The sequence below is a fragment of the Eucyclogobius newberryi genome, unplaced genomic scaffold, assembly GCF_026437365.1.
Source record: "Eucyclogobius newberryi isolate DKJ021-1_F unplaced genomic scaffold, fEucNew1.0.hap1 SCAF_17, whole genome shotgun sequence".
In the NCBI taxonomy this organism is placed as follows: domain Eukaryota; kingdom Metazoa; phylum Chordata; class Actinopteri; order Gobiiformes; family Gobiidae; genus Eucyclogobius; species Eucyclogobius newberryi.
Genome location: NW_027315801.1, coordinates 508,817 through 529,446, shown reverse-complemented (window position 1 = coordinate 529,446; position 20,630 = coordinate 508,817). Strand labels below are relative to the sequence as shown.

The 20,630-nt window shown below is 43.5% G+C and overlaps 1 protein-coding gene across 1 annotated transcript; it reads right to left on the bottom strand.

The window, feature by feature from the left end:
- Positions 1 to 17,646: 17,646 nt before the first annotated feature.
- LOC140362541 (homeodomain-interacting protein kinase 1-like) lies at positions 17,647 to 19,501 on the bottom strand. Its single transcript, XM_072448628.1, has 6 exons — positions 19,262 to 19,501; positions 18,899 to 19,087; positions 18,610 to 18,791; positions 18,110 to 18,233; positions 17,921 to 18,034; positions 17,647 to 17,775 (listed from the first exon to the last, which is right to left on the bottom strand). The coding sequence occupies exons 1-6, from the start codon at positions 19,484 to 19,486 to the stop codon at positions 17,647 to 17,649; spliced, it is 963 nt and encodes a 320-aa protein (XP_072304729.1). The 5' UTR covers positions 19,487 to 19,501.
- Positions 19,502 to 20,630: the final 1,129 nt, after the last annotated feature.

Here is a 20,630-nt window from a genome sequence, read left to right as displayed (position 1 = left end):
GCACAAAATCAAAATCCGACCTGAATTGAAAATAAACTCAACACATACAAATTTATACAATGTGATTCAGTGAGTGACAGACAAGGACTGGGCTGCATTGGGGATTTCCCCGGTGGGCTGATGGGTAAATGGGCCGTTGTGGGCTGAGCTGTAGAGGTGAGCAGTGCCTCCGGGCCCCGTTGACCCCTGCTTTAGCTGACTAGAGACCTGTGGCGGATGGGATTGCCCACGGGTCAATTTTGCGTTGCAGTGTATGCGTGACCACTCGCAGGTGGAGACGAGAGGAGGAGAGCTCTCCGTCAGGTGGATGTTTTATCACAGGACACTTGGACCATGTGAGTAGAACAACGCTGGGGAAACTTTATGAATGGGGCTGAGCGCGATGTGAGAGGAGTGACCGCAGCGCTTTGCAGTGTCATACATTTCTCCCTCTGAACAGTTTCAGTGGAATTTGTTCAATTTAGTTTATTTAAAGACCGTTGCGTGCGGTCTCTAGTCCAGAGCGGTCTAAACATGGTTTATTCACGGACTCATCTCATTGCAGTAATATCGGACCGGGCCATAGCCCTCAAATACAAGGCCTATTGAAGCTATACTCTATACATACTATAGCTATATTGTGTATTTTAAAGTTGGTTTGAAGCAGTGGTTCTCAAACAGAGAGTAGACTTTAGGCCCACAGAACATTAGGCTCCTCAGGTGAAATGAGGCAGTTTGATGTTTAAGCTGCACCGTGTAAGTTTTCTAATTGAAGGTCCTTCACCCAATTTTCTCATAAATCTTTTCTTGCTTTGTCTGGAAGGTTCCACAGTATGATATAAACCCATCTATCTTTCAATTATCTAGTCATAAGAGTTTGTATTGCCTCAAAAGTACTTGGTTACATGCTGTACATTTTTGTTTTTAATGAAATGAATAAAAAAATCTATATGAACTAATATTCAGCTCTGTTTATGGAACAAACCTATTGAATCAAGCTGACTTTATATAGCAGGATATCATAAAACTAACTGAGTAGATAAAATAAATAGATAAAAAGAAGGATATTATCCATATTTTCGCCGCAAGATTCCCAGTAGTAAATATTACATCAACTCCTGGGCCACTTTTTTCACCCAGTCCGCCCCTGCTAGACCCGTCATGAACATGGTCTTTTTCATTGTAAGTGGATTAAAGCACGTCATTAAAAGTAATCAAACAGAAATGACTGCTGTAATTTGATTCTGTTAACAAAGCATGTGACTTGGACTGATGTGATACTGGCGTGACCACAGTGCACACGCCTGATGCAGTGGTCCAAAGGGAGTTTGTGTGTTTGGTCAGACACATAAAGAATTAGAGGGAACGTTGCTTGTCACCTGGCTGTCAGAGGCCACTGGTGTTTGTCCTGGCCAGCGCCTCCAGCAGATAAATGTGGTACCTGCTTTCACTGTAAACAAAAGAGAAAACATGCATGGCGCTCTCTCCACACATGCCTCGTTCTCCTGGGCTGAAAGCAGAGGAAATTAATCCTGAGCCGATAAAATATTCACAGCACTCGATCGCCCTGCAGGTTACCAACACACACATCTCCTTGGACTCAAAGTGTATGCGTGCAGTTATACCTCACCACACTCATAAGTAATTGGTTGATACAGTATATGTTAATTGTATAGTTTATTTTACATATTTCATTGATGTGCAGTATGAAGTGTTGGCGCTGATAGTGAACCTTGTTGCACCCCATGCAATTCAATTTAAAATATGAAAATATCTCTGACTGATTAAAACATTTTCAGAACAAATTGGCCTTCTGGCAAAAACTTTAAAGCTGAAAAACCTGTCAAAACTATAACATTTCTAAATTCAAGCCAATTTAACTTCATTGTTCTGTAGGCTCACCTCCTCGTACAGTAGTTCTGAATGAGCGACCGCACACAGCTCCAATCACCATGTCACCATGTTCACTCATTAAACCTTCAGCTACATCGTCTATAGAGGTACAGAGTCTAACTATAGGCTGGAGTGTCACCGACAGAGCGACCCATTCTATATACCCGTACTTATAGGGCACTTATAGAGCGTGAGGGTATATTATACGCTCAAGCTCTCAGGCCTCTGGCAGGACCCGAGCTTAGAAAAAGGGACAAGATTTATTGAAATTGTCAGTGAAAATTTCACAATCTTGGAACTTGCTTTGGTGTCAAGGTGCAACATAAAACAATGTATAATAATAGTAATTAAAAAGTATAGACTATGCTGAATATGGCTAGCAAACTAAATGTATAGAATAAGTTATTTAAATACAATATATACAACAAGATCAAGAACGAACAGGCCGTGCAAAACAGTGGTATACGAGGTATAGGTCAAGTATTATTTACATTAATTATTAAAGTGACAGATGTTATTAAAGTGTTCATGAGTCCAACTGCAGAGAGAAAGAAACCAAAAGAAACATTTCATATTTTAAAGTTGCACTATGTGACTATTCTGTGGGTCTGTGGATATTGATCAAATTATTGTCATGTCTGTGTCCTACTTATCATGAGTCAAGACGATCTTGCTGCATATGGGTCACAATTAACTATTCAGTGTATTTTAACAATTCTGTGTATTTTCTGATCATCTGTGGACTAGTCTAAACAATCTTTTATCAGACCCAAGCAACAGTGATATAAAACACAGCTAAATCTTGTGAAGAGTCGGATCTCAGCTGCAAGACGAACAACGTGCTACTGTTTTGCCTGTTTTTCCCCGTTTTCATCAAATAAAGAACTTGAGAACGATCCTCGCCTCCCGCAGTCTGTATAGACTAAACTTCGACAGGTCCACCACTTGCTTGTTTCTTTAGGCTATTGCTTTTCTTGGAATATTCCACAATAAGGCAATACAATGATCTATGTTGCATTCAGCTTCTATTGCGTGCATTCAAAGGTCAGTGCACACTGGGATGCATTGCCCTGCGGAAAAAGAGCCTGTTCTGTGACCGACAAAAATATTGCTATGAGAGTTCATAGCAATATTGGACGATGGCCATGAACAAACCGCCAAACTCAATAAAGACCTACTCAATGACCACGGGTGCTCTGCTCACACAGCCTGTCCCTGTGTGAGGAACAAATCTGTTAACTGTGAGTTGGCTCGCTTCTCCACAGATCTGACTTGTAACTTGGCTTGGGGGTGTCCCCTGCTTATCTCCATGGAGAGTTTAATTCCAAACTATGATCTCCATGGAGACAAGCAGAAAACAAACTTTATACCAAAAATATATAAAGAAATATATATATATATTTGTTTTTAAATATTCTGAAATAGTCATTTTGACTCAGTTGTCCTTTTTGCAATGTACTTTTTCTTTTAGGTCAAGTGACATGATATGACACCTCACTATCCACCCCGTGTCTACTCAGGGCAGCCCCCAAAGGTGCCAGAGACACGAGGAGGGCACAGATGTGATAAGAGTTCACATGTCATTTGCGGTCTGTCAGCCCATATGTCCTGGGCAGATGTGTGTGGGAGCGTGTACTGTGGAGAGAGAGAAGGGGTCAAAGTGTCCTTCCATCCATCCTGCCTCCATATGGCCATATGACCACGTGACCCAAACCTTAGGATGTGGTCTTCTGCAGCTGGAGCATCACACGCACTCAGAGACAGACCAGGGATCTTTTACAGAGCATCATTTTTAAACAAGTAGTATACATGAAAGACTACTTGAATCCAGAATATTGATCCTGAATGTGAACAAGTATCTAGTATAAGCAGTAAGTTGATGCTATTTCAAATGATACTTTAGTTAGTATTATACAACTGCTAATAGCATTAAAGGATGGGTCAAATGCAGAGGACAAATTTCCCTTCTGAGACATTAATGTGTATTTTAAACATAACGAGCTACAAGCTACAGGTTGGAAAGACCTCTTTAGCCTAAATGAATTGTCTAAATGAACTGTGGGGAATAAACCACAAGCGTTTTTTGAGGAGGAAAGAGTATTATAACATGAGAAAAAAATCTATTTGGCATAAAGTATTAACACACCTTCATCCCTCCTTCACTGAAGAAGTGATGCAATAAAAGTGATGTCATAATATTGAAACTGTTTGATTTCTTGCCTGCCTTCTTGGCCCCAGACTCCATGGCATAAGGTTGGATCAGGAGCTGTGTGTACTCCAGACACTCCTCCAGTCCAACAGTCCTTTAACACATGAGTAACTGTCGTTCATCTTCCTCCAAACTACTGCGGGTGGTGTAAAAAAAACTTAGCTAATCCCCTAATAGGACATGTAATCCAAATGAGAAGTCAAATTAGCTTTAGACTCTCAGGGACATGTCTGAAGAGAAACTAAACTGGAAGCTCATGTGCTTAAAAACACATGGCACACGTAAAAAAACAAATTTACATAAAATATGTAAAATACACACATGCGAATACATAAAAGCTCATAAAATCTGTCCTTAGGCTGCTCCAAATAAATTGTCTGTTTGCTGTAAGGGATCATCTCACGTCTTCCGCTTCTGTCACTGACATGTCTAAGGTCTAAACAATTGACAATTACAGGTTTTGACAAGAAACATTAGTTTCTCACTCTCTCATCCTCTTGAGACTGCCTCAATGTGGTCATCTCACAGTTTGGGTTGAATGGGATGTGTTGTAGGGCCCCTAGGGCCCCTAGGGCCCGTGGACCATGTGGATTGAGTAAACAAACATGCGCGACAGGTGACATTATTTGGAGAATTCATAACTTCTACTGATAAACTTACCAAAGGATGTTCGGGGATGTTCACTAGAGGCGAGCAGGTCTATCAAGCTACTATTGTTTTTATCAACGCGTAACATGTGATGTGAAGCCAGACAAGATCTTTTGGGGGGGGAGGGGGTCCAGAGAGAGACGAAAAAAAATTAAGTCTTTTCAGCTTCAACCCATTTTGAGATGATCCCTAACCCATCTTTTGACTCGGAGTGACCACCAGGGGTCAGGCTTCAACAGTCAATGACGGAAAACGTCTCGATCAACCCGATCGGGAGACTAAATCTCACGATTTTAAGATATTTCAATCAACCTTTTTTACGCCGTTATCCTTTATTTTGGTAGCTAAGGCAGATGTTCCCCCCGCTAAGAGCGGGGGGAACATGCGGGGAACACGGGCGCCGCCATGTTTGTTGTGATGACGCTGCTGGGCGTGTTTCCCTCCCAGAATGCATAGCGTAAGTCAAATTTAAATGAAGCCACACCATGACGCAGAACGGCATGAGCGGTGGCCAGAAAAGTGGTGCTGACAGAGCCAGAGTAACAAGTAAAGACAATATATATTCTCTCCTGCCTGGTCTGTTTAATACAGAAGCATATGGAGGACACGCCTGGCCACGCCCTGCAAAGTGCAAAAATACAACTGAGAACAAGCTAATCACACAAAACCTTTGATATTTTTGAGACACGTTTCTGAAAAAACAAATCAAATACTTTGTTTTTCATCAATGGCCAACCTAACACTTTTTGACTGCAGTTTAAAGCTATAATTGTTTCTCAAAGAGGACACTAAAATGTGAGAACAGCAGAAATGACCAGAGCAAACCCACTTTTCATTTATTTTCTATTGATTTTCTTGTTCTTTTACAGGACAGACACTGAACTTTGTGTGTGGAGCGCCCTTGTTTCTTGCTCCAACGCAGCCCAGGAGCGCCACACAAAAGGCTTCATGTGGCAGCAAAACATGTTCTTTTCTATTTTTCTATTATCCATCCTCCATGTACAAGGTTTCATGGCTTTTTTTTTTTTTTTTTCTATTATAGCAATCACAGCATCTTTCAAAAGCAATACATTATACTCGAGATGAGAAACAATAACCAACATCAAAGCAGCAGACGGTTTAGTATCTGCAAAGATTGGTGGCGTCTACGTGATGTCATTACACGGGAGCTTATGCGGCTGAGTACACGAGCGCTGCAGGAGAATTGGTAATTTCAGTCACGACGTTCACACTTAACCGAGAAGTACTTTGGGATTATTAAGTGTGACATCACGGATCAAAATGTTCAGAACAAGGATTTTGTCTTGAGGCTCCTGCTGATTTAAAGGGAACAAAAAACAGTTTCACGTTAAACAATATCAGTGCGTGTAACTATAATATTTTTTGCTGCACACATAGGGTTTTACACAAGCCTGCCTTCATAATAACTGTAGCCAAGATGAGGACAATTTTGGTGAGTAAAACGAAAATTTGAATGTTTATAGTGATTACTACTAAAGCAATGGGGGCTCAAACAAGTATGTACAGATCTACTGAAACAATTAGAGCTTAAACATTTCAAAACAAGACAAAAAATGAGAATCAAAAACTTGATAGTTTAACTGTAATAATCCATCTAATTTCTTTGAATGGAGTATTACTTCAGCTATTGTGTAAATATAATTTAATTTTGTCAGCAGAAGACAATGCGAATCCCACATTTAAGCCTACAATGCTCTTTAGAAATTTACCGAAACAAAAAGGGAATAAAATCCTTATTCCTCAAGCTCAATGATAGCAGGTACGTCTGTTTTAGACTAAGATTAACTTTATTGATCCACGAGGTAAACACAGTAACTCACATATTAAAATGTTGTCTTTAGTGTGAATAGAATATTACAATTCAAAATAATTCAAGTTTGTAGAATTGCAAAATATGTGTCTTGAAAAGGTACAAATATCAATAGATGTATGTATGAATAGACTTTAAAGCAGCTCTGCTTGTGTACAAGTCTCTCCATGGCCTAGCACCAAAGTACATCTTGGATATGTTAGTGCCATATGAACCATCTCGGACTCTGAGGACCTCAGGGACCGGCCTCCTGCTGGTGCCAGAGTCAGGACTAAACATGGACCGGCCTCCTGCTGGTGCCAGAGTCAGGACTAAACATGGACCGGCCTCCTGCTGGTGCCAGAGTCAGGACTAAACATGGACCAGCCTCCTGCTGGTGCCAGAGTCAGGACTAAACATGGGGAATCTGCGTTTCAGTTTTATGCAGCTAAAATCTGGAACAGTCTTCCTGAAGATGTGAGACAGGCTTCTACTCTGACAATGTTCAAATCTAAGCTAAAAACAGTTTTGTTTAGCTGCGCATATGACTGAAAGGATTTTTTCTTTGCACTCTTCTCTTTTGTTTGTGATTTTATTAGTTTAGAAAATCAGTTGGATTGATAATTTTTAATTTAGTTAATTTTATTGTATTTCTGTTTCTGTAATTTCTTTGTGATTTGAATGCATTTTTCCTGCTGTGAAGCACTTTGAATTGCCTTGTGTATGAAATGTGCTCTACAAATAAACTTGCCTTGCCTTGCCTTGCCTATGTAGAAGTGTAGAATAAATGAAAAGTAAATGTATAAGGTAAATAAATTAAAAGTAAATCAAATGTAACTGTTGTGGTTTGCTGTAATCAACTGTATTGTTTGACACTGGAGCTGTCAGAGTATCATAACCTACAGCAGGACTCTTCACCTTTGAACCAGTGTAGACACTTGACACTGCAGACAGCAGCCCACCGCATATAATGGACAATGGACAACTAAATGTGCTTTACGTAAATGTGTAAAACTATTACAATGTCATGTTAAATGTATACAAACAAATTTGGTTGCCTATTATAATTTTTTGCAAAATCTTTCCATCCATCCATTTTCTGCCGCTTTATCCGGGGCCGGTCGCGGGGGCAGCAGTCTGAGCAGGGACTCCCAGACTTCCTTCTCCCCAGACACTTCCTCTAACTCCTCCGGGGGGATCCCGAGGCGTTCCCAGGCCAGCCGAGAGACATAGTCTCTCCAGCGTGTCCTGGGTCTTCCCCGGGGCCTCTTCCCAGTGGGACATGCCTGGAACACCTCCCGAGGGAGGCGCCCAGGAGGCATCCGGAACAGATGCCCGAGCCACCTCAGCTGGCTCCTCTCGACGTGGAGGAGCAGCGGCTCTACTCCGAGCTCCCCCCGTGCGGCCGAGCTCCTGACCTTATCTCTAAGGGAGCGCCCAGCCACACGGCGACTGCATCACTGCAGCCGCTGCACCGATCCGCCTGTCGATCTCACGCTCCATCCTTCCCTCACTCGTGAACAAGACCCCGAGATACTTGAACTCCTCCACTTGGGGCACGGACACCCCACCCACCTGGAGAGGGCAAGACACCTTTTTCCGGTCGAGAACCATGGCCTCGGATTTGGAGCTGATTCTCATCCCAGCCGCTTCACACTCGGCTGCAAACCGTCCCAGTGCATGTCGCAGGTCCGGGTTTGATGGAGCCATCAGGACAACATCGTCTGCAAACAGCAGAGATGAGATCCTGTGGTCCCCAAACTGGTCCCCTGACCACACCCTCCGACCCCTGACTGCACCTAGATTCTGTCCATAAAAACTATGAACAGAACCGGTGACAAAGGGCAAAATGTTTATTATTTATTTATTATATATATATATATATATATATATATATATATATATATATATATATATATATATATACATACATATAACATTTTTATATTTTTTTTTAGAAATGGCCCGCAGCAAATAGCATGCTCCAAAGGTAGCATGGTAGCAAATCGTGTTCATGGCAAGGGATTTGTGACGCTAGTAAATGGTTCTGAAATCAAGTGGAATGGTGGTGTCAAAGACAATCTGGTGCATGCCATCGATCGACAGTCCCAAAAACATAATTACCAGTATTTGCCTCCTGGCTGCCAGTTTCTCTAACTGTCTGCATTTGTCTGTGAATAATTAGCACTTTGATATGGTGCTATAAAAAATGTGTTACATTTTTTCCAACAGAATTCCCTCCCTTTTGTTGTAATATTGTTTGTAATTTCTACTGGGTGGCTTCAACGTGGGCAACAACAGTGACACCTGGAGATGGGTGATCGGGAAGAACGGCCACACCGATCTGAACCCGACACAGGCCGGAGGTCAATGATCGACTTTGTTGTCGTGTCATCTGACCTCCAGCCACTCTCTCACTTAGGACCTTGCTAGGACCCGTTTGACTGCTGCCGGTGAGGACAGCGCTGGATTTGTTGTTCTGGACCGTAGCCCTGTGCCTTCTGGAACCTCCTTGATCCCTGACCTGCGGTTTTCGCACCATTTTCTTCTCTGCCCAGAGCTATTGTTTTCGGGGTGCGATGAAAGACGGATAACCGTGGTTGTGGGTAAGTACTCCGGTAGTAGATCTACTAGCACATGTACTGTAGTGCACCACTTGAAAGGGTGACATCCAAATTTGATATTGATTAAAGAATTGGATCAAGATTTCAAACAAAAAATAGTTAAGTGGGGCACCACCAACCTTGCTTTGGCATTTAACACTTTTATAATCAAATATCTGAATGAATTACAAATTAGTTGCTTGTTAATCTGAAGGTTATGAGACTTATACTTAAAAAAAACAATAAGTACAATGAAAACACTTAACCAATTGTGGTTAATGAATATTTATTGATCAAATTAAACATAAATATGAACAATATTGTTTTTCTGAACTCACTACTTGTGATGCAGTTTTGACTGAAAGCATGTTTTTCTTTAAAGGTCCCATATCATGCAAAATTGACTTTTCAGAGCTTTTAACCTTCTTACAGTGCTATTGGTGCTTCATATATGTGCCCAACGTGTTTTTTTGATTGATTCCCGCTGTTTTTAGCTAGAGTACAGTCTATGTTCTCCTCGGATCTGTGCTACTCACAAAATCACCATTCCCCCTTCCCCCCACCATTTCATAACTATTATGTTATGGGTGTTGCACAAATATACCCTTAGGGTAGACAACGGAACAGGAAAAATAGCATGATATGGGATCTTAAATGCTGAGTCCATTTTCAGCTGTGTTAAACTGTCTGATTGTCTCGTGGGCTCTGGGATGCTCGGCCCAAGTTCACCATCCTTAATAGGCTGTTAAAACAGCTTATTGATAAAAGCTCTGTTAGGTCATTTACGGAGCTGGCGAGTTGTTTGTGCACAAGGTCATGCAGCAACATCACAATGGTAAATTTGTGGTGAGATTTTCAATGAAGAAAGATTTGAAGTCCACCTCCATTTCGAACACATTTTAAGAACCAAAATAAGCATCATGCAGTCTGCAATAGTAAGCCTGAGGAGACTCCTGCAAGAAGCCATCGCAAAGTCACTTGCAGAGGCTTCTTGCCATTACACAGCATCTAGTTTTGGTTAGAGAATTTCCCATTTTGGATGATATTTCGGTTGTGTTGATAAGGAAGTTATTTACCATTTTTAAGGCTTTCCTATTGAAACGACACTTTCTGCTGAAGTTAATGAGGACTTACTTTTGATGATGTCCTAGGATGTAACTTGTTTCATGGCAGACTGGACCTGACTGTGCCTCTTTGTGTGGCTGTCCTGTACCGATGATTTGGGCTTCAAATTAAGGAGACGTTGCTCTCTCCACTGGTTTTTAAGCTGTCTTTCTTTATCATTACTAACGGAGGTGCATATTCCTGGAGAGTTTTGCCTCACCCACCTCTGTCCAACCAGTCTTGAATTTGTCTGCTCCATTGTTGAACCTTGGGGGGGAACACTTTGCTCCCTTTTCATTGTAGAAGGTCCAGGGGATTTAGCCCCTGATCTCTTCTGATTTTTGTCAGTACATGTTCCGTGGGAGCTCTGTTTCACGCTCTTCTGGTCAACCAGTCTTGAGTTGGTCTTGTCCATTGTGAGATTGGAGGTGGAATGGGGGACAGAGTTACGTTCTTGTTCCCTATGCATGATACTGGTTCCTGGTGTATGTAATTTTACCCTCTTCCATTCTTCATTAGAACTACCAGAGGTGCATAGTTCAAGAGGGTTCTCCGAAACCCTCTTCTGGCCAACCAGTCTTGATTTTGTCTGCTCAATTGTTGAACCGTGGTGGGGAACACAGTTAGTCTTTTGCTCCCTTTTCATTGTAGAAGGTACAAATGAATTAGCACATGCTCTCTTCTGATTGTCAGTACATGTTCCTGGTGAGCTCTGTCTCACCTTCTTCTGGACAACCAGTGTTGAGTTGGTCTGGTCCTTTGTTGAATTTGAACCTTGGTGGGGAACACGGTTAGACTTTTGCTCCCTTTTCATTGTAGAAGGTCCAGGGGTATTAGCCCTTACTCTCATCTGATTATTATTAGTACATGTTCCTGGTGAGCTCTGTCTCACCTTCTTCTGGACAGCCAGTTTTGAGTTGGTCTGGTCCAATGTGAGTTTGGAAGTGGGATGCGGGACATAGTTAAGTTTATGTTCACCATTCATGATACTGGTTCCTGGGGGATATAGTATTGCCCTCCTCCATTCTTCCTTAGCTCTATCAGAGGTGAATAGTTCAAGAGAATTCTGCCAAACCCTCTTCTGGCCGACCAGTCTTGATTTGGCTTGCTCTACTGTCGGGACAATGTGACCATGTTCCCTTTTTATTGTAGAGGGATTGCTTTTTGGTGGCATGTGTTTGTTTTCAGAAGGCCTGATGTTACTGGTGTAGCGCTGGGAAGTTGTTGGCCTCTGAGGTTTTGTTGGTTGCGGGTAGTCTTTAAGCTGCTTAGCCAGGTTATTGTGGAGATGACTGCCCATTAAGCTCATAGCAGATTGAACACTGCAATGAATCAGAAAGGAATATTACTAATAAATTAATTTGAAACATTTCAGCACCATGGACTTATTTATGACAGTGGACCATGCTAAGGTACTCTGGAACCCATAAACCGAACCCAAGGGAGTATTAGGTGGACATTTACACATCAGAAGTGTCATATCAAAATCTAGACAATTCCAGCACTTGTTGACGAACTCAAACTAGGACAATTTATGTATCTCAGAAATCTGGCCATTCATGCACCTGAATACTCAGGTGATTATTATCATTATTATCATCGAAAAAGATAAGACAAAAAAATAGAATATAAAATTCAAAAACAGTCTCAAATAGACCTAATAAAAATCACAATCTGCCATGGTTGAACAAGTAAAATCTGAAAGCAGCACAGATGCTTGGTATTTAAAAGCCTAAAAAATAAGGTAACATTCGAAATGCGGAAGGCTAAAGCTAATTTCTTCCTAAACGTAAAGCGGCAAGAGACAAAAGCAAACCCTATGGCCAAGTATAAGCACACTAACAAGAAGAGACCACAAAACATTTTTAATTACCCAAATTCAACACAACGGGGCAGTGCACACAGTCGGGTAAGTCATGGGAAATAACTTTATCAATTCAGAATTAGGTAGGAGCTTCACACCAAAGTCCTCGCCAACAATTAGGCAAACATCTGAGGCAGAAATTAGGAAGATTCTGGCTGAGTTATCAAATTAAAAAAGTATGGATTTTCATGGATTGGATGCATCTTAATATCTATAAATAAAAAGTGAAAAATGTATCAAACCAATGACAATACTAACAAAAGCTTCACCTATTCACGATAATGTAGTCACAGTCATTAAAAAATGCAATATTCTCTCTATAAATCTGAGAAATCCTGATACAATCACTCAACAGAAACTCTTGATCTATGTGAAGCCTTTGATACTGTACACTCTCTATTCCAAAATGAACTATATTCTCCACAAATACCATAAACTGGCCAAAATCTTACTTGTGTAGTGGTTTAAAAACTATTAAAATAAATGAATCCTTATCTTCTCCTAAACCACGTGCCAGGCCTTCGACAAGTCATACCTGGGACCAATTCTTTTCACCATATATATTAATTATTTACCATCAGTGTGTGATAATGTTGAAACACAAATGCCAACGACACCATAATCTACACAAAATGGGAAAAGTAGGGCAGACGTAGCGGTAAAACCATCAACAGGTCTGACATTGCTAAAACTGCAGCAATATATTTTTCCAATAGATGCAAAAATAAGATATATACTATTCAAAACATCAGCGAATACAAAAACATAGAGCTCATTTTCAATCCCTCGCTTAATAAAAAAAAAAAACATGTATGTTGTAGAAGACACAAATGATGGAATAAAATGTGAAGAAAGCATAGGTCTTATCATTTGTATCGATATATAAAACCATGACAGTATAACCTCATATAAGTGTTTTTGTATTGATCATTGCAGTAAAAGATGGTCAGAGCTGATTCATCTTTTCAGACATTAAATCAAGTCTAAGCAGAAGATATATGCCAAGATGAGAGGCCAATGTTAATGTCTAAACAAGGACTTGTGAAAACCAACATTGTTTGTGTTTATCTTGGGAGCATTAAGCACATGTGCCACATGTGGAGTGTCTTGTGAACCTTTGACCCTGGACTGAACCAATACAACTGAGGAGAGATGCAGAGAGCTCAGAGATTTTTTATTTATTTATTTAAGGACATACCAGATGCAATGTTTTAAGTGTTATAGCAGAATATGCTAATTTTCAACACCAGTCCATTGGGCCAATATAGAGTTGCCAATTTGACCTAACACACGTGTTTGGAGATGTTAGCGACGTCCTGTGACTGAGACCTCCAACAATCTCCTTGCAGTAAAACAACTGCCTCTTGTGTCGTTCTTGACAACTCTGACAACAATACAACCTGGCAAACCTTCAAAAGCATAATGAACTTACTTTCTATAGAATTCGATAAAACTCTTAACGCTATGACCTTACCACCATCCATCCATCTTCTGCCGCTTTATCCGGGGCCGGGTCGCGGGGGCAGCAGTCTGAGCAGGGACTCCCAGACTTCCTCCTCCCCTGACACTTCCTCTAACTCCTCCGGGGGATCCCGAGGCGTTCCCAGGCCAGCCGAGAGACATAGTCTCTCCAGCGTGTCCTGGGTCTTCCCCGGGGCCTCTTCCCGGTGGGACATGCCTGAAACACCTCCCGAGGGAGGCGCCCAGGAGGCTCCGGAACAGATGCCCGAGCCACCTCAGTTGGAGGAGCAGCGGCTCTACTCCGAGCTCCCCCGGTGTGGCCGAGCTCCTCACGTTATCTCTAAGGGAGCGCCCAGCCACACGGCAGAGGAAACTCATTTCGACCGCTTGTATCCGCGATCTTGTTCTTTCGGTCACTACCCAAAGCTCATGACCATAGGTGAGGTCAGAACGTAGACCGACCGGTAAATAGAGAGCTTTGCCTTTCGGCTCAGCTCCCTCTTCACCACAACGGTCCGATGCAGCGACTACATCACTGCAGCCGCTGCACCGATCCGCCTGTCGATCTCACGCTCCATCCTACCCTCACTCGTGAACAAGACCCCGAGATACTTGAACTCCTCCACTTGGGGCAAGGACTCCCCACCCACCTGGAGAGGGCAAGACACCTTTTTCCGGTCGAGAACCATGGCCTCGGATTTGGAGGTGCTGATTCTCATCCCAGCCGCTTCACACTCGGCTGCAAACCGTCCCAGTGCATGTTGCAGGTCCGGGTTTGATGGAGCCATCAGGACAACATCGTCTGCAAACAGCAGAGATGAGATCCTGTGGTCCCCAAACCGGACACCCTCCGACCCCTGACCACACCCTCCGACCCCTGACTGCGCCTAGAAATTCTGTCCATAAAAATTATGAACAGAACCGGTGACAAAGGGCAGCCCTGAGGAGTCCAACATGCACTGGGAACAGGTCTGACTTACTGCCGGCAATGCGAACACAGCTCCTGCTCCGGTCATACAGGGACCGGACAGCCCTGAGCAAAGGGCCCCGGACCCCGTACTCCCGGAGCACCCCCCAAAGGACACCCCGAGGGACACGGTCGAAAGCCTTCTCCAGATCCACAAAGCACATGTGGACTGGTTGGGCAAACTCCCATGAGCCCTCGAGCACCCGATGGAGGGTCTAGAGCTGGTCCAGTGTTCCACGACCGGGACGAAAACCACTCTGCTCCTCCTGAATCCGAGGTTCGACTATCGGTCGGATTCTCCTCTCCAGTACCTTGGAATAGACCTTACCCGGGAGGCTGAGGAGTGTGATCCCTCTGTAGTTGGAACACACCCTCCGGTCCCCCTTGAACAGAGGGACCACCACCCCAGTCTGCCAGTCCAGAGGCACGGTCCCCGAACGCCACGCAATGTTGCAGATACTTTAGGTACTCAGGGCGGATCTCATCCACCCCCGGAGCCCTGCCACCGAGGAGTTTGCGAACAACCTCAGTGACTTCAGCTTGGGTGATGGATGAGCCAGCCTCCGAGTCCCCGGTCTCTACTTCCTCTTCGGAAGACGTGACTGAGGGATTAAGGAGATCCTCAAAGTATTCCTTCCCCCGTCCGACGACATCCCCAGTCGAGGTCAGCAGGCCTCCACCCGCACCGTAAACGGTGTTGGTGAGACACTGCTTCTGCGGTTTGCCAGAATTTCTTTGGTGCTGACCTATAGTCCTCCTCCATGGCCTCCCCGAACTCCTCCCAGGCCCGGGTTTTTGCCTCTGCAACAGCACGAGCCGCGGCTCGCTTGGCCTGCCGATACCCTTCGATGACCTCCGGAGACCCACAAGCCAGAGTGGCCTGATAGGCCTCCTTCTTCAGACTGACGGCATCCCTTACTTCCGGTGTCCACCACCGGGTTCGGGGGTTGCCGCCACGACAGGCACCGGAGACCTTGCGACCACAACTCCGAGCAGCCGCATCAACAATGGAGGCGGAGAACATGGTCCACTCGGACTCAATGTCCCCAACCTCCCCCGGGACATGGGAGAAGCTCTCCCGGAGGTGCGAGTTGAATACCCTACTGACAGAGGGCTCCACTAGACGTTCCCAACAGACCCTCACAATGCGCTTGGGTCTGCCAAGTCTGTCCGGCTTCCTCCTCCGCCAGCGGATCCAACTCACCACCAGGTGGTGATCGGTTGACAACTCTGCCCCTCTCTTCACCCGAGTGTCCAAGACACGCGGCCGGAGGTCAGATGACATGACAACAAAGTCGATCATTGACCTAGGGTCTAGGGTGTCCTGGTGCCATGTGCACTGATGGACACCCTTGTGCTTGAACATGGTGTTCGTTATGGACAATCCGTGGCTAGCACAGAAGTCCAATAACTGAACACCGCTCGGGTTCAGATCGGGGAAGCCGTTCTTCCCGATCACCCCTCTCCAGGTGTCACTGTCATTGCCCACGTGGGCGTTGAAGTCCCCCAGTAGAACAACGGAGTCCCCGGTCGGTGCACTGTCCAGTACCCCTCCCAAGGACTCCAAGAAGGCCGGGTACTCTGCACTGCTGTTCGGCCCGTAGGCCGCCACAACAGTGAGAGACCTGTCCCCCACCCGAAGGCGGAGGGATGCGACCCTCTCGTTCACCGGGGTAAACTCCAACACGTGGCAGCTGAGCTGAGGGGCTATAAGCCCACACCAGCCCCGCCCACACCAGCCCGCCGCCTCACCCCGCGGGCAACACCAGAGAAGTGGAGCGTCCAGCCCCTCTCGAGGAGATGGGTTCCAGAGCCCAAACTGTGCGTGGAGGTGAGGCCCACTATATCTAGTCGATATCGCTCAACCTCCCGCACAAGCTCAGGCTCTTTCCCCCCCAGCGAGGTGACATTCCATGTCCCCAGAGTTAGTCTCTGTGTCTGGAGATCTGGTTGCCGAGGCCCCTGCCGTCGACTGCCGCCCAGATCTCTCTGCACCGGCCCCTTATGGATCCTCCTGCGGGTGGTGGGCCCACGGGAGGGCGGCCCCACGTCGCTCTTTTGGGCTGTGCCCGGCCGGGCCCCGTGGGGTAAGACCCGGCCACCAGGCGCTCGCCATGGAGCACCCATCCCAGGCCTGGCTCCAGGATGGGGCCCGGTGACGCCGATCCAGGCGACGTAAACTGCCTTGTTCTTGTAGTCATCATAAGAGGCTTCTGAACCGATCTTTGTCTGACCCGTCACCTAGGACCTGTTTGCCTTGGGAGATCCTACCAGGGGCATGAAGCCCCCGACAACATAGCTCCCGGGATCATTCGGGCACTCAAACCCCTCCACCACGTTAAGGTGTCGGTTCAAGGAGAGGACCTTACCACATTTCACATATTGCACCTCAAGTTTGTCACAACCAAACAAAACTACAATGAAACCACTAGAATCGATGTCTAAGCATACACTATAAATCCTTGGAAAAAAACAACATAACTTTATTATCATAAAGGTGCCACATACTGCATAAATGTAAACTGTTTTGAAACTATCTCCTCTTCCCAAGTCCTAACGGTTTACAAGATCACCCACAAACTAGCTCCCCTGGCTCTCAAAGAGTTCCTTCATCACACCTCAGAGTCACAAGAACCATCACTGGTATATTATGTGAAAATGTGTGAGAGTTAGAGAATTCTACACTAAATTGTACAAAATCACATTCATTGTATTGTACACTAAAGTGATGCACTTTGCTCCCCTTTCCGCTTCCTTTTTGAGCACTGCAGATGGAAACTAGCTTTCAAAGCTATAATCTGGTACAAGCATATTTGCCCTCAGGCATTATGTTACAGTGCAATTAAATAAATACAAATACATTGCTACCATGATAAGCGTCTGACTTACTATGTGCTCTTTTTGAAGTTATCCAGGTGAGTGAGACTGAAGAAATCATGCTGCAGAAGTTTCCTCGGTGTAATCCTGACATTGGGATCTGGACTAAGCATGCCTTTTATGATAGTGACAAATGTGCGCCGGTCTGACACCTCTGCCACTTTATCACAGCCTTGTTTGAATTTGAAAGGCTTGAACTGGAGGAAATAGAAATGGTGTTTAAATACAATTCTAAACTTTCACACTATGTGCAACTGAAATACTTACATTTATCAGCGCATCCAAATTTGGAAATCTGATCTTTCTTAAATCTTCTGGGATTTGCTCTTTCTTACTATCTTTTTGATACTGCTCAGGGTTCTAAAAATGAACATACACAAATGAGGTCATAGTTATATTCAGAATCAGATCAGAATCAGAAAGGGTTTATGGGGGGTTAAATTATGTTATTTCTACCACTATCAATATTACTATTATTAGCACCACAATCAATTGATCGGTTTACCTTGAACGTCCAGCACTTAGTTTTCACATTCCACCAGAAGAAAGTAGAAGTTTTCACCCCCTTCTGGATCATGTTCTTTGGCAGAGCACCGTGAGTTTCCACGATGCTTTGGAGCTTCACATGACACAGAATCAACATGAACTACCATAATATTGTAATATTATAGATTAGTAAAATAATAATAGGCACCATGTTATATTCAGTTGAACCACAATGAAGTGGCCATCCGAGATACAAATAGGCCGTCACACAGCCAAGGGACCAGACGTCAATGGCAGTTGTCAAAGGAAGACCAAGGAGGACCTCAGGAGACCTGGACATGTTTTAAAATGGGAACCAGTCAGTCAGTTTTGGTACATTGTGATTCCGATGGCCTCAGGATAGTTTTACCTGCCTGGGACCAGCATGTTATACCGCCGTAAGATTGAGACACGGTCATGTTGATTCAAATTGTGGTATCGATGCCACCAGTAGTATTGATGTTCTTTCATACAGTGAATTTTGCTTTATTTAAACTTTGGGCCCCCAGAATTGACTCAGGAAAGGGTCTTCAAGTCACTTTTATGGACTATAATCTGTTTTACTAACTGGTGTCTGGTCCTTATAGCCAACATGTAGTCCTACGCTGATATGGTGTGTTGTAAACAACATTTTGAAACATTTCTATTGTGTCCCAGAAGTAAACAAACCTGTAGTATCTGCTCTGCGTATACGTGCCGACCGTAGCGTCAGACAATTTGACGGCTAAACCAAAGTCAATCACCTTGACCTTGTACGGATCCTTGGGGTGGTTAACAAGCATTATGTTTTCCAACTTCAGATCTGCATGCATCAATCCAATGCCTTGCAGATGAAGCAGAGCAATGGCCACCTATAAGTAACAAAGTAACAAAGCAAAAGATGTTGAATAATATCCTGCAGCAACTTTTACGCATGTAAAACATGCTTTTTATGCATGTTTTAAAAGTGAGGTCTTACTTGTTGGATGATCGGCCGAATTTCACAAAGGGACAAGGGTTTCACTCTGGCACCCATAAAGTCATGCAGACTAGTGTGCAAACGCTCAAATTCTAGACAGATATAGCCTTTGTCCATGAAGATGTGATTCCACCTGACAATGTTGCATTTGTCCTGATCAAGTTGCTTCAACATGCTCAGGGCAGCATACTGCAGAGAAAACATTTTACATGCTATAACATTTATAACAACATAAGTATTTTATATCTGATCATATCAGTTGTTGATTTGTTTGAAATTGAAACTGTGTTATTTTGATTAGCCTATTTTTATTAGAACCCAAAATTAACATCAAGATGTAATCATTTCAAAAAGTCTCCTCACCTCATGCTTGACGCATAAGTTGTATGGCTCCTCATTTTTAATCATTTTGACAGCGACGGTCTTCATGTCGCTGATTCGGACACATTTAACAACATTTCCAAATGCGCCCCGTCCCAGGAGCGACACGATGTTATAACAGGCCGTTTTAGAGACCAGAGAGCTGCCAGTGGACACCGGCTCCACACACTCACTGGGAGCAGTGGGGAACGTGAAGGATTTGAGCATCTTCGATTGAAAAATATCAAGAATAAGTAGCGTGTTAAGACAAATATATTTACAGTACTGTGTGATATGTACTTTTGAAATATGAAGGTGAACGCGCACGACTGAACTCAACTTGAAAATGGGAAGAAAAAGATTTAATGGAGCGGGTGAAAGTGACGTTGAAGAATCTTTATGACACAGAATTCTGACATCACGGTTATGGTTGCTATGCAATAGTTTACAAGATGGCGGTAATGTAACGTTTGAATACCAGCCGCCATAAAACACCATAGAAGATTACAACATGAGTTCTATCTTTTGTACTTTTGATTTTTGTACTTATCTCTTGTACTATTTGCAGTATTATAGTACTTTTGTGATACTTCTTCAGTTCCCTTTCACTTCCATAGAAAATTGTTTTGCTTTTACAGGTTCATTTTTTTCATGGTATTATAAAGGATTTATAAAGTTGTGCCTTTGTTTTATTTGTTGTGACGGTAACTCCTCGCATTACTCTTTTTTTACTTTTCCCATTCATTTTAACAGGACATCTGTGTGTTTTTTTTTTTACACTTATGCACTCTTATCTTTACATCGTTGAGCTTTTCACGTTTACTTCAGTAACACAAATTGAGTACTTCTTCCACCACTGTAAGAGACCAAACTGACCGTTCAAAAACATAATAATTTAGTGCTTAGGGCACTGGAAACCAGGGACCTCCTGATTACAATTCAAATGTATAGTTTCTTACCCTGATTAGTTGGCGAAGCCCCTTGATTTGTGAGACAGACTCCAGCAGATCACAAATGCAGAAAAGACCATTTAAGACAGGTGAACGCACACGACTGAACTCACCTGAATTCAACTCGCGAATAAAGACTTAAAAGGAGGTTCTAAAATGACATTCTAGATTCTTGGAATCATATGGCCAGAATACAGATGTTTGTCTATATTGGTGGGTCTAAAGTGTGAAGAGTGAAGTCTAAAGAATGAAGTCTGAAGAATAACGTCTAAAGTCCAACTACAGTAGGTGGCGGCAATGTAACACTTGAATACCAACACACCAAATAATAATGCATTGTAAAGTAGTATGAATCAATGTATCCCCACATTGGTTTAGAGTATTTTGAAGTACAAAAGTAGTTAATTTATTCACATAGGCAC

Excerpts from the sequence above, each read along its gene's own strand:
- LOC140362541 (XM_072448628.1), bottom strand. The coding sequence starts at position 19,486 with ATGCTCAAATCCTTCACGTTCCCCACTGCTCCCAGTGAGTGTGTGGAG. Across the intron at positions 19,088-19,261 it reads ACTTATGCGTCAAGCATGAG|TATGCTGCCCTGAGCATGTT; the intron begins GTGAGGAGACTT and ends TTTTCTCTGCAG. Across the intron at positions 17,776-17,920 it reads CTAAGTGCTGGACGTTCAAG|AACCCTGAGCAGTATCAAAA; the intron begins GTAAACCGATCA and ends GTTCATTTTTAG.